The sequence below is a fragment of the Sinocyclocheilus rhinocerous genome, unplaced genomic scaffold, assembly GCF_001515625.1.
Source record: "Sinocyclocheilus rhinocerous isolate Xijiao unplaced genomic scaffold, SAMN03320098_v1.1 scaffold786, whole genome shotgun sequence".
Taxonomy (NCBI): Eukaryota; Metazoa; Chordata; class Actinopteri; order Cypriniformes; family Cyprinidae; genus Sinocyclocheilus; species Sinocyclocheilus rhinocerous.
This window is the reverse complement of record NW_015661881.1, coordinates 35,596-52,759: the sequence shown is the minus strand read 5'-3', so window position 1 is coordinate 52,759 and position 17,164 is coordinate 35,596. Positions and strand designations below refer to the sequence as shown.

The window sequence follows — 17,164 nt, the reverse complement described above, 5'->3', positions numbered from 1 at the left end:
GTCAACAATTCTGTTACACCAAATAACCAAAATAATGATCTTTAAAAAAAGCATCATATGACCCCTTTAACAAAAATCATGTATCAAACTGAATAAAAACACAAATAAACTTTTCTTTCTGAAATACATGGAATTAATTGCAATTAAATATTTTAAATGTTTGATGGCCTCAAATCTCAACATGTGAACGTCAAGAATTTACATTTTTCAGAAAAAATACAGAACAAAATTGAAATTTTCAATTTGGCCCAACTATGAAAATGAAGCACACAAAGTCAACTAAATTCTTACCTTCCATCATGTTTGTTAAAGTCCTGCTGTTCTCCTCTAATCATGGGTTTCACCAGGCCTCTTTCACTGTTTCCTGAGCGCTCCATCTCCAGCTTCCCTGAGCTCTGAAACCACCAAATATCCCATCAGAGATCCATCACAGCACACACAAAAACATGCACAGAGAGCCGAAAGAAGCAGGCAGATGTGGCACCTTGCTTGTAGGGAGAGCGGAGCCACTATGAACATCCCCGTGAAGGTCAAAGGTCGTCTCTGGGACACTTCTGAGACAGAGAGAAACACAAAAAGGGGGGGAGGAGTTAATCATTTCAGCAGATGACAAGGAAGTAAACAGTACCAGTGGCCAAACAAACAGACACACACAATATAACCACCTGCATATGCTCTAAAACACACAATTACATAAAACCTGAGCTGAATGGAAAGTCAAACAAAAGCAGCGGCCCACAGCCTCACGAACACCCGGATACATTTGTGTGTGTTTATGAGCACTGAAGACAATCAATAACGCGCCGGCATTCTAACCAGACTAAATGAATGAGCAGAACCCCACAGCCTAAAGATACACCCGCACAGTGTTTGAACAATTACCGTAAATTACAAAATTACAAGGCTACCGTGTTCAACAGCTGTCAAACAGCTGTTTCCAGCTCTTTGCGTTCAGATGTAGAGACATAATATATTCAGGTATCATCTATACTGCAGCTTGGGAGTCATTTCCATGACATTCATTACATTTCTAAAGCTAGAAACGCTTTAGGCCTACATATTAAATAACCATGTTGTAATATCCATTTTGGATAATCCAGTGAATTAAATACTTTACAAATGAAAAGTACAGTACTTTTTTAGGGAACGTGATGGACACAAACCAAAAGATATGATTATACTGATAATAAATTAAGCCTGGCATCAATGCGAAAACAGCTTCACGTTATGTAACTCCAAACAGTACAAGTAACATTACAAAAGAAGGTAGAGTTCTGACTCTATTAAGCAACAAAACCAGCCTGTATTGTGAGGTATTAATGCGACAAGTGACACTGGCAACCACAAACAACTTCATTTCTTAAATTCAAAACATGTCCTGCTCTGAATTTTCACTTTACTTGAACTTTCTCACTCTTACATGCAAATCACGCAGCTGTCCTACTCACTAATAGTACAGATTTATCTACTGCGGTATTAATGCTAAAGCAAAGTACAAAGCAGCAAATCAGCCTATCAGAATGATTTCTGAAAAACTCAGCTTTGCCATCACAGGAATAAATGACATTTAAAAATACATTTAAATAGCAAACAATCATTTTAAATTAGGGTTAAGGTTAAATATTTGTGTTTTTACATTATTTTCGATCAAATAAATGCAGCCTTGATGAGCGCAAGAAGCCTATTTAAAAAAAATCCTACCCACCCCAAACTTTTGAAAAGTAGAGCATATAGAACTTTTCTTTGCATTTACCGGCAGTATGAGTAAACATGCCATCTAGCCTACATGTTTCCACATAACACAAATCAGTAAAATCAGATATTACAAGGACTGAGCCCTTGCCTGATCCTTGCCAGAGTGAAACAAGCTTTAACACTACAACTACAAAAGCATGTATAATGCAACTTCACAGACAAATCTCTACATCAGAGCTACAGCGATATGTCTAAAGTATAAATAATACAGTTATAATATAATAAAGTCACAACTTCCACTGTAAAAAATCATTCAGATCAATAATTACTATCAGAAGTTTATTCCAGTAAAAATGGCCAACACCCACCTGGATAACTCCTTCCATCATGCTCACCATCTTGTTGACAATGGCGATGACCTTGTGTGTTCGCTCAGAGGGGCTGATGTCGGGCCGGTATTGGCTGGACATGACGTAGCGGCAGGTCATGTACAGCACATAGGTGGGAGACAGCTTAAAATGCACCGTTGAGCTGTTGGTGTAGTTAATGATGGCAGACAGGAAGGCATCCTCGGCTATGGGAGGGAATCATGGGATAGAGGAAGCAGAGAGAGTTTAAATTGGGATGGACCAAGAAGCTCTGATGAATGACGTTAGCATGCAAATTTATTTTACCATTAAAGTTGCACATGCATTTTTTTTTTTTTGAGCCTGTCACCTGAGCTGTCAACTCCATGTTACTGATCACACTATATTATAACTGACAGTGAAAAGCATGTGGAAACATCTACTGTAGTATAATAGTTCATTATAATAGAATTCATTTTGCAAAGTGATGTTTGAAAACATGTATGTGGATCTTCTTTTATAAGCTGCTCAGCCATATCAGATTTGAAGACTGAAACTAAAATAACACATAAAAACAACATGACCATAACATAACCATAACTTAAAATAACACAAGACATAACACAACAAAACAAACCACAACACATTTCATAACGCAACAAACCTATATCACATCATAACACAAAACATGACTGTGATGACACATAACACTCATAACATAACTCAACATAAAACCATAACATTTCAAAACATACAACACATAACATGACACCACATATTACCATAACACATAACACATTTCATAACACAACAGATAACATGACACATAACATGACACATAAGACACAACATACAACCACAAGACAAAGTAACAGCACATAACAGGACTTTGTCATCTTATTTTGCGATGCTTTGAGCTAAATATGAAAATTGTAATGTACAAATGCGAATGAAACATATAGTGGGTGATTATCTGCTCTGGATTGTGATGTGCCAGCGGTACTAGGCTCAGTCCATCCATGCAGCTACACAAAAGGAAATTGCTGGCTTCTGGCATAATACTAATTTCTGCCACCTAATGGCATGGTGGGACAACTTCTGCTTCTTTTTTTTTTTTGGACAGATATATTTTCGACAGACAAATATAGATAAATTACAATATAATTTATCTTGAACTGACTTAATGATAAAACCAGTTTTCTAGCAGTCATCAATACTTCCCATCCATTGATCTATGAGGCAGCAAACCATTAGTGATTTCTATAATTAGCTGGCTGTTTTGCTTTATAATCAGCAGAGCCAATAAAAGAAACTACATGAAGGCATCAACCAGATCAAGTGGAAATACTATGTTGTGTCTGCAACACCCGGAAAAAGCCAATGACAAAACATGAAAACAAACAGAACATTAAAAAGCCGCCACACACCAGACAAATCACATGACCCAGTTCAGATCAGATTGCTGAAATTAAACCAGCACAGATCAATTGGTTTTGCTTTGCACATGGATGTGGTACTCACAGTTTTCCCTGAACTCGATGTTGGCCGGCAGAGTGAGTTCTGGGCCATCCTGGGACCTGCGGGGAAAGAATTGTTGCTTGATGAACCAGTTGAGATAGGACAGATTGACACCGTTCTCTACAGACGCCCACCGCTCCAGAGACCCCGCTCCAGTCCTGCTGTACAACATCCTGTCACAGATGCCAAACTGTGCTGTGCGTGTTTGAATGAGCATTCTCATCTCCACTGGATTATTGATGACAAGACTGAAGCCAGGTGAGCGGAGGGACCAGGTGTCTCAGGTTCAGACAGAGGAAGAGGGTTAGGTTACATATAGTGACCTGTAGCCGGCACTGACTCCATAGAGACCCTCGCTGACTGACAGCTGACGTGCACAAAACCTGCTGTTACTAAACAGAGAATGTAACTAACATGGCATTGCTTTCTGCGCCATTAACTAAATCATTTGTTTTCACATTTTCTACTCTACCTGCAGAGGAAAATCCACAGAATTCTTAATGATGCATTTTCAAGATCATCCAAATAAAAGATAATAAATAAAAAGATTACAACAATAATGAATTGTGAAAAATTAGGGTAGGATCATTTACTTAAAAATTATAATAAAAGACAATAAATATTTCACTTTATTTTTTATTTAAAAATTGCAAAATAAAATGTATTAATCAGATAATAATATTTTATTTTTAATTTAATGTAATTCATTTTTTAACAGTAATAATAACAACAATAATTTATTATCATTATTATTACTACTACTTTCTAAAAAAGATGCCCCTGGCTTCACTTTGCATTATTCATTTGCATAATTATTTTGATTATTTCCTCTTTCTTTTGGAACATTATGAACACAACCCAACAGGTTGCTTTTATTTTCTGCCCATTATTCTTAGAAAAATACATAATTAAACGTGTTGTGAAATTAAATAAGGTAAAATGTGTTAATAATGCTACACTCATATTTGTAACTAACATAATAATTTGTCAAAAATTTGTCAAAAATATTTACATTTTACTTGGAATGTCAAGGTTAACTATTATACACACACACACAGTTCTGTGTAATTCTGAAAAAATTATCAGAACCCTAAAGGCTGACAAGGTCAAAACAGTTGTTTAAAAAAAATCCTACCCACCCCAAACTTTTGAAAAGTAGAGCATATAGAACTTTTCTTTGCATTTACCGGCAGTATGAGTAAACATGCCATCTAGCCTACATGTTTCCACATAACACAAATCAGTAAAATCAGATATTACAAGGACTGAGCCCTTGCCTGATCCTTGCCATCCATGTCCTGGAATGAGCAGTGCTGTAATCCAGCAGAACATCAGGACATCAGATTAGAAATTCTGCTTACCACCACAAACACGTTCACAAAGAGACATGTTTTCACATCAAATTAACGCAGGAAATGAACCTAATTGAACCTAGACATTACGGACAAATGGCCTGAAATGAACGCAGACCTAATTACTGCACACTCACATGCATGCCAATAGGATGCGCATGGGATTACTTCGCATTAAAAGTTGGGTAAAAAAAAAAAACTCAGAAACCCAAAACAAAAAAACAGGAATGAAATTCTAGAAAAGCTTTATAAAGAAGCTTAACAGAAGAAAGTTCACATGTTCTAACTAAGTCATAATAATAATAAGAATAAACGATTACTAATGAGGAGGGCTGGGAAAATTAGTGTGTTATGCAATTAATGTTGACTGTTCAACGCATTAAAATGAACGCAATCAATGTACTGTAGAATCTTTTTTTTCCATATCCTGAGGCTACGCTGTTTTCCCCCACTTTTCACACAAACATCATAAACTGTTATGAATCCATATATATTATATTATATTACATATTATTATAGTTTGGGGATTTAAAAAAAATAAATTAATACTTTTATTTAGCAAGGATGTATTTATTTGATCAGAAATGACAGTTAAGAAATGTATAATGTTACAAAAGAGTTCTTTTTTAAATAAATGCTGTTCTTTTGAACAGTATCCCAAATCAGAAAAAATCTTGTTGACCCCAAACTTTTAAATGGTAGTGTATGTGTATGTATGCATGTGTATATATATACACACACACCAACCAATATTACTTAAAAACACAGGTTTATGAACAAACATACATGTTTAATTAAAGTTCAAACAACATGTTTTAATTAGCATTTTATGATTAGATAAACAAAAACACAGTACTGTTAAAAATCAAAATTAAGCAAAGTTTATAGGAAACAAACAAGCACAACAAATCTTCATAGTCACCTGATAACTCAAGTGGAGCGTTTTTGCTCAATGAAACACGTGTAAAATGTGGATGAACTCACCAGGACAGCTCTACACTGCTCTCGCTCTTGTCTGATATGTTTAACAGCGGAGTACGGTGAAGAGTGTGTGTTGGTGGGAGCGTCACTACACTCCTCCCCGTCTCAAACACACTGTTTCTTTCTGAAATGACACTGGGACACACCCCTCTCCAACCCACGCTGATCAGATTATAGAGTCTCTCTGCGCCTGTGGCCAACATAACCTTCCGCTCACCCTCTCCCTGTCACTCTCCCAGCCTCTTTTACAACAGTTCTCACAGTAAAGGCTGCATTTAACACTAGAAATCTGACAGGACGGTCACTGCAGAGAAAAACCACGTGCAAAACCTAAGAAACTCCTGTTGCCATGGCAGCAGAGCATCCCATAACACAACTCGAACTGACGGCAAAGTCACACACACACACACGCATCATAAAGTGAGAACAAACAAAAAAGAACATGCACGCAAGACACTTAGACATCGAAATACTGCCATCTAATGGCTCCACAAGTACAAAACACCTCATGAGCAACTGTGTGTGTTTTCCACTTTTGAAGAATTTTGACATCAACTTATAATGTTATTCAACCTTTCTTGCACCACAAAAGAGGCATTATTAAGTTATTTCATAATCACTTTCAAGTCTCACTCCATCTCTTGGAACTAAACCATCGGTTTTTGCTACTGTACCTTTAAGATGACTATTTTCACCCATATACTGGTGTCAAAATTTAATGAATTATCTGCTCTGGTCCTGTGACATGTGTAAACTGTGTCTGTAAAGAACCTGCATATCACTAGAGCTCTTATTAAAGCCTGAATTAAACCTTCAAAAAACTTTCTATTAATCACAAAATCCTGACAAAAAATATGACAACAGGCTCTCCTAAACTGTCCTTAAATGTAGCACTGGAAAGTTAGATTAATTTAGGTGAATCACATCATACAAATGATTCATCTGAATCAAGTGATTTAAAAGAATGATTCACCGATTCATTCCATGATCTGCAGAAGGTGTTTTATACATAATTCTTTATAGTTAAAGGTGGCTGTTCAACATGTTTTTGACTCCGATATAGAAACTAAAGTGTTTTTTAGTTGTTAGTTGCATTTAGTATCAATTCACCTGTTCATTCTCATGCTGTCATCCTAGCTATGATCCTTTTATGAAGATATTTAATATCTTCGATGTAGTTAGCTACTTTTTGTTAGTAGCTTTAAATACAGCTAATGACTTTTTTTAAAAGTAGCTTGGCAAGCTATAGTTTTCAAAGAAGCTTCCCCATCACTGCGTCTAATGTTACACAGTACAACAGATGGTTCATTGTGCTGCGCTGCCACAGCTGGTCAATAAACGATCAGACAACTGTATGAGTTCAAATCTTTCTGGACACACTCAATGTGATTCTTATCAGGTTATATTTGCTTTTCAGCTCTATTTGGGTACAAAATATGACTCACCCTCTCTTGGACATGCTGTGGTCATAGCTGGGGTCTACGAATTTGAAGACGTGAATGGCTCCGAACTGGACCGTCACGCCGCTGCGCAGAACCGTAGTGTCGGAGATCCGCTGTCCATCCACGAACGTCTCAGCGTCCAAACTGACAGGGGTCACGGTCACAAGCCCGTCCGCATGCATCAGGTCACAGTGGTGAGGCAGAATCCCAGGCCCAAACAGCTGCGGTGCGGAAAAATCAGGGATGTGTTTTCAAACGTATTTTCACCATTCACTGTTCTACACTACTGCGCTGAAGACATCATTTATGCGTTTTCCTTACTTGAATGCTTCCATCTTCACTTCGGTCAGATCCGACCTCAGTGAGGCTGTGCTGTAGTCGGTAAAGTTTGGGTTTATCCCTGGAGTCTGACCCATCTGCAGAGCAGCCGCAGAGCAGTGAGACACACACATTTGCGTTTGTCTGCATTTCACTCACACTCGATTCAAAACACAAGCATGTGCACTCTTGCACAACCCATTAGTGTCACTTCTGTGCTTTAGGCCATGTAATTAAGAATATGCAAAACTACATGTTTCTAAATTCGTCTAGTCAATGGGCTAACTAAACTGCTGTGTAATTAGGCTGTTTTCGATCCTGAACTTAAAGACGCAACTCCTCCGAGAGGGTTTTCCAGGGTTGTACAGTATGCTAATTAAAGGACAGCCACTAAAAATACACCACCATTCAAAACTCAGTGAGAATTCTTTTTTAAAGAAATTAATACTTCTATTCAGCAAGAACACATTAAAATGATAAACAATGTTATTCTTTTGAACTTTCTGTTCCTCAAAGACACCAGAAAAAAATTATCACGGTTGCCACAAAAATATTAAGCAGCACAACTGTTTTTTAACATTGCTAATAATAAGAAATGTTTCCTATGCAGCAAATCAACATATAAGAATGATTTCTGAAGCATCACGTGACACTAAAGACTGGCGTAATGATGCTGAAAATTCAGCTTTTCCATCAGAGGAATAAATTGCATTTTAGAAAATATTTAAATAATAAATAATTGTAATATTTCACAATATTACTGTTGTCATTGTATTCTCTAAGCATAAGAGACTTCTTTCAAAAACCTTACTGTATAATATATATAAATACTGAGCTCACTAATCAACTAGTTGGTCATTAAATGATTAGTCAACCCTCATGACATATCCTTACTAATAATCGTCAAGTACCTTCCATGAATACTGTGCAAAAGCAAAGACTTTTCTATTATCAGAAAATTGGAATTTGATCAGAATTCTTGGAACTTCCTGAGAAACAATGAACTTTTATAGGAAATCCTGGGTTATAAATGATGATGGGATGGTTAGGTTTGTATTATAATTCTTAGATTAGTGAGATGATTGGCAATTAGGAGTTGTAAGCAAAATGCAAAGCACAAACAGTAAAAGAAGGGAATAAGGCTTAAAACAAGACAGTGTGAGTCAAAATATCTTCATAATACTGATGTTAGAGTCCCTTTTAGGGCTGCACGATAAATCGCATGCGATATTTAACGCGCATCTTGTCAGAAAAGCCGGTTCTGTAATCAGCAGTAAATCTCCATCACGTGCGTGCTTTCACATTGAGCAGCATTAACTACACAGAGCCGTTGTTCACTGACGAGCTGCGCAAAACCACGTTCATATTCGCACGATTTTTTGCGCAGCTCGTCAGTGAACAACGGCTCTGTGTAGTTAATGCTGCTCAATGTGAAAGCACGCACGTGATGGAGATTTACCGCTGATTACAGAACCGGCTTTTCTGACAAGATGCGCGTTAAATATCGCATGCGATTTATCGTGCAGCCCTAGTCCCTTTTTTATATATATTTTGGGGAAAGTATTTTTAGCAGTCGACGGAAGCCTGAGACAGCCTAGATGACTTTATAGTTATTTTATGACATTTTACTAAATTAAAAATACAGACTTTTAGGCAAGGATCTCTTACCATGAATACATTGTAAGATATTTAGCACTTACGTAATAGTCTAAGTGGGCAATGCTGGGAACTTTGTACCAATACAAGGAACAATGTGCTATAAAACTAAATGCTTTACCAGAAAATACCACATCCATCTCCTCTTGTGCCAACAATTTGACCACATAACTGCACACATTACTTTTAGGGCACAAAAAACAAAAAACAAGTAGGTCAGTCAGTTTTCATTTTGCAGAAGTGTTTTATAGCTTCTTTTTCAGAGTGTGTAAGAGAGAGAGAGGTAGAGCTGGGGGAGGGTGGGAGGAGCAGGCTGGTTTGTGTTACCTTCATGATGACGGTAGTAGTAGGCATAATGACTCCCTCGCCCTAGGACGGGACGCATGCACAGGAGCCAGGAGCAGAAAGAACGGCGGGACACACACCGACACACGCCAACAACACGCCAGAGAGAGAGAGCGATACAGAGAGAGGAAAAGCCAAAGAGTACCAAACGCAGCAAGAAAGAGAAAAAAGCGCCATAAGCAAGTGGTCAGTCTGTCAACTGACACACACTCCAGAGAGGGGTAAATGTGTCAATCAAATCTCAATTTCCAAGGCCCAGAGAACCCTCATGACCAAATACTACACCATATCTACACCGGACAAAGGCACATCACAATATGACAAAACCATAATTGTCCCATTATAATCAACAAAACAGTCTACACTAGAAGCAATTTGGCTGAGGAATGTGCAGTTTCTTTTTTTTTCTCAGATTGACAGCTACTCCAACCATATTTTGTGTCCACTGAAAATATTTTTATTTACATAAGTGAACTGCCTGGTAATAATTTGATTTGGTATGACTCATATATTTGTTATATCACTCATGATGCATCAATAAAAAATTAAAAAAAACTTATAAAATACTTATTATATTATATATTTTTTGAGTAAGTATTTTTCTTCCCTCTCTATATATTCTAAAACAATATAATGTAATGTAATATAAAATAAAATTATGATAATTATAATAATAATAAATTATATAAAATAATGTTAACTGAGTATATAAATAATTTAAAAATAGCAAAAAATGCTAATTAATGTAATATACTGTAATATAATACATAAAACTTGTTTATATACATAAATAACAATATATATAAATATATAAAGTAAATTTAGTATAATAATAGTATAATAGTATATTAAACAATAAACAATTTAGTATAATAAAGTATAATATTAAACAAATAAATTATTATAATATCATAGTTTTATCAATATTAAAATGTATTATAATAACATAGTATTTATTATATAATACATAAAATTTAGTAAATACATAGTACATAGTATATTATTAAATAAAAAAGTCAAAATGAATAATATCAAATAATATACCATAAAATAATATTTAAACAAAATAAATTATTATTAGACAAAATAATATACAGTAATTTAATATAACAACAATATAATACAGATAAAGTTTGTAGAAATAACTTAAATGTTTTTATATTATACAATTTTTATACTAATGTTTTTTTTTTGTTGTAAATAAAATAAGTCACCCAATTAATTGTTCCTGAAGTTATCATTGATTGGTTAGTGAACTTTTCGAAGTGATGTGAAGTTTTAATGCTTTTTTTGTCTTTGCAATGTGACGTGGGTTGCCTCTAGTATAGACACAGTCTCATTACACATCAGGAGAGTTCCCGCTCAACTCTTTGCAGTTAAAAAGCATTGGTTATAAACGCAGTGACAGGGTTAGTTGTGGCCGTAGCAGGGGGAGGAGCAGTATGCAAGCAGCAGTTAGACTGAGAGACAGCGTTAGTGAGGGTCAGATCTAGATGTGAATTTTCAACTCTAAAAAAACAACTTGAGTGAAACTAAGGTATATTTTAAGGGATCTCACTAGCTGACTCTACAGCGGTCCAGATACTAAACTCATTTGTTGGCCATAGCTCTACTCATGCGTGAATGTCAGCGGGCAATCAGTGGGCCGCTCTTCACAGCTGTCACATCAGTGCAACTGAAACTCTAGTGCAGGCTTAGATCAACACAACTGATCCAGGAACAGCTCTGCTAGCATTCAATGACTCACAAAGGCCTCTGCTTCTGCTCTAAAGTTCCTGGAAAGAGGATGTGCTGTCATAGTGTGTGTTTGTGTGTGTCACCTGGGCTCAGTTCAACCAGGTAGGGCAGTTTCTCGGGAGGAATGGATCCGTGAGGCGGCCCCATCCTGTTGTCGGATTTACGTCCTTTCCTTGGAGCGTAGTCTGGAGGACGCTTTTTCAGTTGGAATACTAAGGGATCTGTGAAATTGACATAATAGCACATTAAAGTCAACAGGGGGCGGTATAACATGGTGTAAAAGAGAGGCTCTTGTATTAAACTTATTTAAATGCTTTAAGCATGTCAAATTAAGGCATAAATAATATAAAATGCATCTAAACTACAGTTCAAAAGTTTGGGATCAATAAGATTTATTCTTTTTTTTTTTTTGAAATGAATAATACTTTTGAACAAGGATACATTCAATTAAATATTTATATTTCAAATAAAAGTTTTTTTTTTAAAAGAAGAATCCTAAAAGAAAAGAAAACCTGTAGCCTTTGAGCGCAGAAAAACAAAACCAAAAAAACATCAACACCAAACTTTTGAAAGATATTGAAGATGTTCCAAAAAGCTCCAGAATTTGTCCAAAAAATGAGCTTAAGAAATGGCATGTGGCTGACCTTTATCGCTTGTCCAGTCTCTGAGGATCTGCAGAGGGCAATCTGTGTCGTCTAGTATGGTCTCCTTCACTGGTTTATCATTTGCATGAATCACCTGCACAAAGCGAACATGCACACACTTTCAGAGTCTTAAAAATTCAATTTTATTACCCAAAGTACTAAAGTTTGACTTCTTTGGCAAAGTATGCTAATATTTCACAGTGGGCACTCCAGGCAGGCATTAGACACCTGTTTTAGTGACAGATACACGCTCCCTGCCACGATTTAACAGCAGCTTTATGAACGAGCTGTATATGTAATTAAAAGGAAAAATATCGGTAAATCGATATATCGGTCGATCTCTAATTATAACAGTACCATATGAAAAAATTCATACACATTCTGAGATTCATTAAAGATTACATTTAACAGTGTTATTAAATTGTTGTTTTTAAAAATGTACTTTTAGTCACCATTAGATCTGATTTGGTGGCAAATCTGATCTAAATGTAAAACTATGGGAAATGAGCATGCACAATTAAATATCCATGACATAGTATCAAAATATTGTCCATCCCTTCATTCTACCATCTTAAAATCCATCCTGCAGATTTTAAAAACACTTTCTGACAGAGCTGCATTTATCATAGGAAAGTACAACTCTCTGAAAGCATTAGAAAACTCACACTGTGTTAAACCTCACCTGGGCGATGCAATAATCTCTGGGATTTTCCTTCTCCAGCCCGTATTTCTCCAGAGCCTCGGCCACAGCAAAGTCAGCCATATCAGTAGTTGAGAGCAGGATGGTCTTGTAGGGAATGTTTGGCTTCAGACTATCGGCGTAGATCCTCAGAGTCCCTCCTGAAAGAGAGAGATTGTGTGAAAGATAATTAAGAACTAATAGTGTAGCTTAGCGGCAGACCGATATATCGGCGAGGCCAATTAATCAGATGATACCTGGCTTTTCGAGATTACTAAAACTGGCTGATAATACAAGAGAATTAAGAACTAATAGTGCAGATTAATGGTAGACCGATATATCGGAGAGGCCAATTAATCAGAATTGGCTGATAATCATGCCCATTAACTCCATGCACAGCTACCATGTGTCAGATCCAATGTCTAAAGGCAGGCTGATATATAATGGCATAGCCTTTACTGATGGCCTAGTAAATGAATTGTAAAGATTTAGGGTACCAGCATTAGCACAGAAAATATTCCTCTTAAAACACCACCCTATGTTCTGAATTTTGGCTGTGTCCAATGTAGGTTGAAGGACTTTATTAGTACGGCAGCACACAGCGTGAGAACTCAAACATCCCCAACACTGGGATCTAAACCCAGCCGCATGCTCGACTAAGCCTCTTTAACCAGTTGACACACTGCTTAACTCTTACCGGACGGGGTGAATGTGATGAGTAACTGGGAGCCTTTCTATGTGTGTCACGTTAAGGATTTGCCTCTGGTCTAAACCCTCGGCTGCAGACATATGTTATTATCCTGATTACATAAGCTTGGAAAATCTAAATATCCGTGTCTGTCCAGGACAGAAAGGCTATTTTAGGCATCAGTGTAAACAGAGCTACGAAATAAAGTTTTATGTTGAGATCTGGAATGGTTTTCCACTTGAAAGTAGATGGTTCATTGGCAGAAAGTCCCAACAAGTGCAATGGAGTTGCCAGGGCTCTGGTTTAGTGCTCTCATTATATAATTACAGTTTTCAGTGCCCCATGGAGACAAACTGCTGACATCATAGCCTATTTTACAGGAAAAACAAACGCAAAGCTATTTTTGCACCAAACAGTCTCTAGACACACATATAGAGCAATAAAATTAGTCTATTTATCTTCCAGAAAAGCTCAATGACCATAGATTTAATTCTTATTATGCACCAAAACTAAATGTGCACAGTTATGTTAATATGCTCATGTCTGTGTCCTGTGTCCTGTTCTGAATGTACTATTGTAGCTTAGTTTCCATATATGATCATAAGACTTCCATATGCAAATGTTCTCTGTTATGATTGGCTAGGCTCTTTGGATGTGGAATGAATAACAAGGCCTCCTGCTAAATAATCACTTAGGAGTTGATATGTAAAATCCAGGCAGTTGTATGTCAGTGTAGATTATGTTGATGTATTAGAGGCATACAAACCTGAATCCGGTCGACCGTCTCCGCTGCGGAATTCTTGCATCCTCTTCTCCAGCTTCTGCTGTCGTCTCCTCTTCATCACCACCTCGGGGTTAGAAATGGTCCTTGTGAAACTGGTCTCTGGCATGTCTTTATATACCTCAGCAGCCAATCTGGAGTTCTCTCTATCAGAAAGAGGGACAAAAGTAAGTCAATTCTACATAAAGAGAAACCAAAAATGTCCTTTCACGAATGATTAGGACAAGAGACACAAAAAACTGAATGGATTTAGTTTTAAAGATGCTCTTATACGATTTCTTACTAATATCCCTTTTAAATGGACTATTGCCTTTATGTGCATGTCTATCATACAAGCCGAATTAGTTGATACTCCTCACCCATCCTCGCGGTTCAGTGTGTGATCGTCTACATCTGGAATTCTGGAAAAGGCCGCCTCCTCCCTCTTCTTCTCTTTCTTCTTCTCCTTCTTGGACAGTGTTCTTTTGAAGTTCTGGATCACCCCCTCCTTCTCTTTCTCAGGGCCATTTGTCAGTGTTCTCTGGTGGAGAGATCAAGAGGAAAAATAAAGAGAAAGATGTTGAGAAAAATTGCAGTGGGATATCAAACGGAGTAGGCTACGACTCTGCTTAGAAAATTAGAATGAATTCTTAATGTTTATTTGTCTTTCGCTTAGTGGACATTATGAAAAAATGTTTAAAAATGGAAACCGCATCACTTGCTTTATTTAAAAAAAAACAAAAGAATGAATTGTTTTATTTATTAAAATTAATTATTTAAATGATTTTAAATGATAGTTTTTATTCATTCTTATTATAATACTAATAGTTTACACCATTATTTTAAATGTTTTTACATTTTAAATAATTCTCTGCATTATTAATATTATAGTTAATATTATTTTCATTCAAGATTACTACATTTTTTTATTTAATATTTATTTTAAAAAAAAATTATAATTAATTGCATTATTAACAAATATAAGTTAAAAGGGTGAAAGTTTAAGGCTAAATTATGTGGAACAACATGCTTCTATTGACTTGAGCTCTTAACACAGCTGTGATTTTGCAATACATCATAGGAAACACTCCAAAGATTTACAGGGGGATTTCAAAATATTGTGTTATGAGTGAATAGTAAGAGCCAAAGCAAGGATTGCAGAGTTCAAATTCAAGCATGCTGAACAAGTTACTCTACAAGAGAGCGGCCAGACAGATGTCACAACATCACTTCAACTCCACATCATCAAATGGTTGAGCTGAGAGCAACTAACTAAGCAGCAGATTTTTAGAACCTTTTCAGTTCACAGTTGATATAAAAGCAATCCGTCCTAAATTACAGACATGAATCACCATTTGCACACTTATGGTCACACTTATCCACCTTTTTGCAACATAGAAGAAAGATATTTTCTGTGAATGTGTGAGACTTCATTGGCTGCTGTAGGTAAAGGACTTGAAGAATAATAGTGCAGTAAACAGTAAAACATGATAAAGATCAGTTTCCAATATCAGGCAGCATAATGGACTGTTTTTGTACAGCTTAAATAACTGGAAGTGAATGTCACCAATGCATTCTCACAGTTACTTATATTAAAATTAATTTAAGCTTTCCTTCGCAATGTATCTGCAGCAGACAAATGCGAGTGCTGTTCTGTGTGTGTGAAGTTTTGTCTCAAATCTACGGTGACAAAAACATGAATAAAACAGTGATGCTGGCATCCTCTCATCCTAAACACTTACCAAGTTATAGTCGTAAACAGCTGCCACTAGTGCTTACTTTGATGGCTCACACATATCGTGGTTTAGAAGGTAGAATCGAACTTTGGTTCGGGCCGAACAATCAAACAAAGTGTGAAAACAACCTAAAATGCAGAAAATTGTTGGGATCTACCACCCACACACCCAAACACACATTCCTGCAGACTCAGACACTCCTAAGCTCTTATTTTATGTCTCTTTGGGGAGCCTTGCTGCACACAACACTAAGAGCCACTGAAGTGGAAAGAGAGGGAGAGAGAGAGAGAGACAGACAGAGTAAAACGGGGGAAAAAATGTAGTGAGGAAATGAAGTGTCTGCTGATGCCTGTGTGTTTGTATGTCCTGGGAGGGTTTTTAACTGACGTGCAATGGGCTGGCTTGCGGAGAAGATGGTTTCGGGGGCCGTCTGAACAGCAGGAGACTAAAAAAAGCTGTTACAACATAACCAAGAGCAGAAAACTCAACAGGAACAAACACAGACACCGTCGGTGAATCGTCGTAAAACTATAGCTTCTGCTTTCAAGCAGAACAAACCACAGAACCAGGCTCTGTGAAAGCAGGTTGAGTTTGTTTTCTAACTTTTGGTCTGGTCTTGGTCTGCGTCCACGTTGTCTCACCTTGGGCATGATGTCGTTCTCGTTCTTGAGTACGAAGCGGCCCTCTCTGTCGTCTTTGTTCCAGTTCAGCTGTACGACCAGTGGTTTCTCGTCCAAGTCCAGTTTCCTCTCTTCTGTCACAGAGAAAGATTATGCCGGTCAGAAAATCACCTCTCTATGGACTTTAATCAGAGTAGACTGAAACCAAAATAAGGCTACAGTCCAAATGGGTCTCATTTATGAAAAACAAACACAAGGAATTTCAAAAACCCATTATTTTCCAAATTACTGTATTTAATTCAAAATGACATTTACTCAAAGAAAGGGTTTAAAAACTTTTACAGAAATTTCATAGGTCAATGTTGTTTTATTTATGACTATTTTACAAACTACAGATATTTTTGTCCACTGGAAACTTGTAGAAAGTCACATTTTCAGTGTTTTATCAGATGAACAAAACTAAGGGTGCTTTCACACCTGGCCCGTTGTTTCGGAACCTGGCGCGTTTCCCCCCTTAGCTCGGTTCGTTTGGACATATGTGAACACAGTAATCGCACCCGGATCCACGCCAAAACAATCGGTCCGAGATCGCCTAAACGTGGTTGTCTCGGCTCGATTGAAAACGAACTCTGGAGCGGTTCGGTTG

The 17,164-nt window shown here is 36.9% G+C and overlaps 1 protein-coding gene across 1 annotated transcript in view; it reads right to left on the bottom strand.

The window, feature by feature from the left end:
• Nucleotides 1-17,164, bottom strand: part of LOC107726731 (afadin-like) — a 73,823-nt gene that overhangs the window by 54,961 nt on the left and 1,698 nt on the right. Inside the window, exons 2-12 of the mRNA XM_016536421.1 lie at nt 16,540-16,652; nt 14,543-14,703; nt 14,169-14,329; nt 12,718-12,875; nt 12,036-12,129; nt 11,475-11,612; nt 9,637-9,678; nt 7,657-7,751; nt 7,339-7,556; nt 3,926-3,927; nt 3,564-3,839 (exon numbers count right to left, since the gene is read on the bottom strand). Coding sequence (XP_016391907.1) covers nt 3,564-3,839; nt 3,926-3,927; nt 7,339-7,556; nt 7,657-7,751; nt 9,637-9,678; nt 11,475-11,612; nt 12,036-12,129; nt 12,718-12,875; nt 14,169-14,329; nt 14,543-14,703; nt 16,540-16,652 — 1,458 coding nt within the window. The remainder of the gene's footprint in view (nt 1-3,563; nt 3,840-3,925; nt 3,928-7,338; nt 7,557-7,656; nt 7,752-9,636; nt 9,679-11,474; nt 11,613-12,035; nt 12,130-12,717; nt 12,876-14,168; nt 14,330-14,542; nt 14,704-16,539; nt 16,653-17,164) is intronic.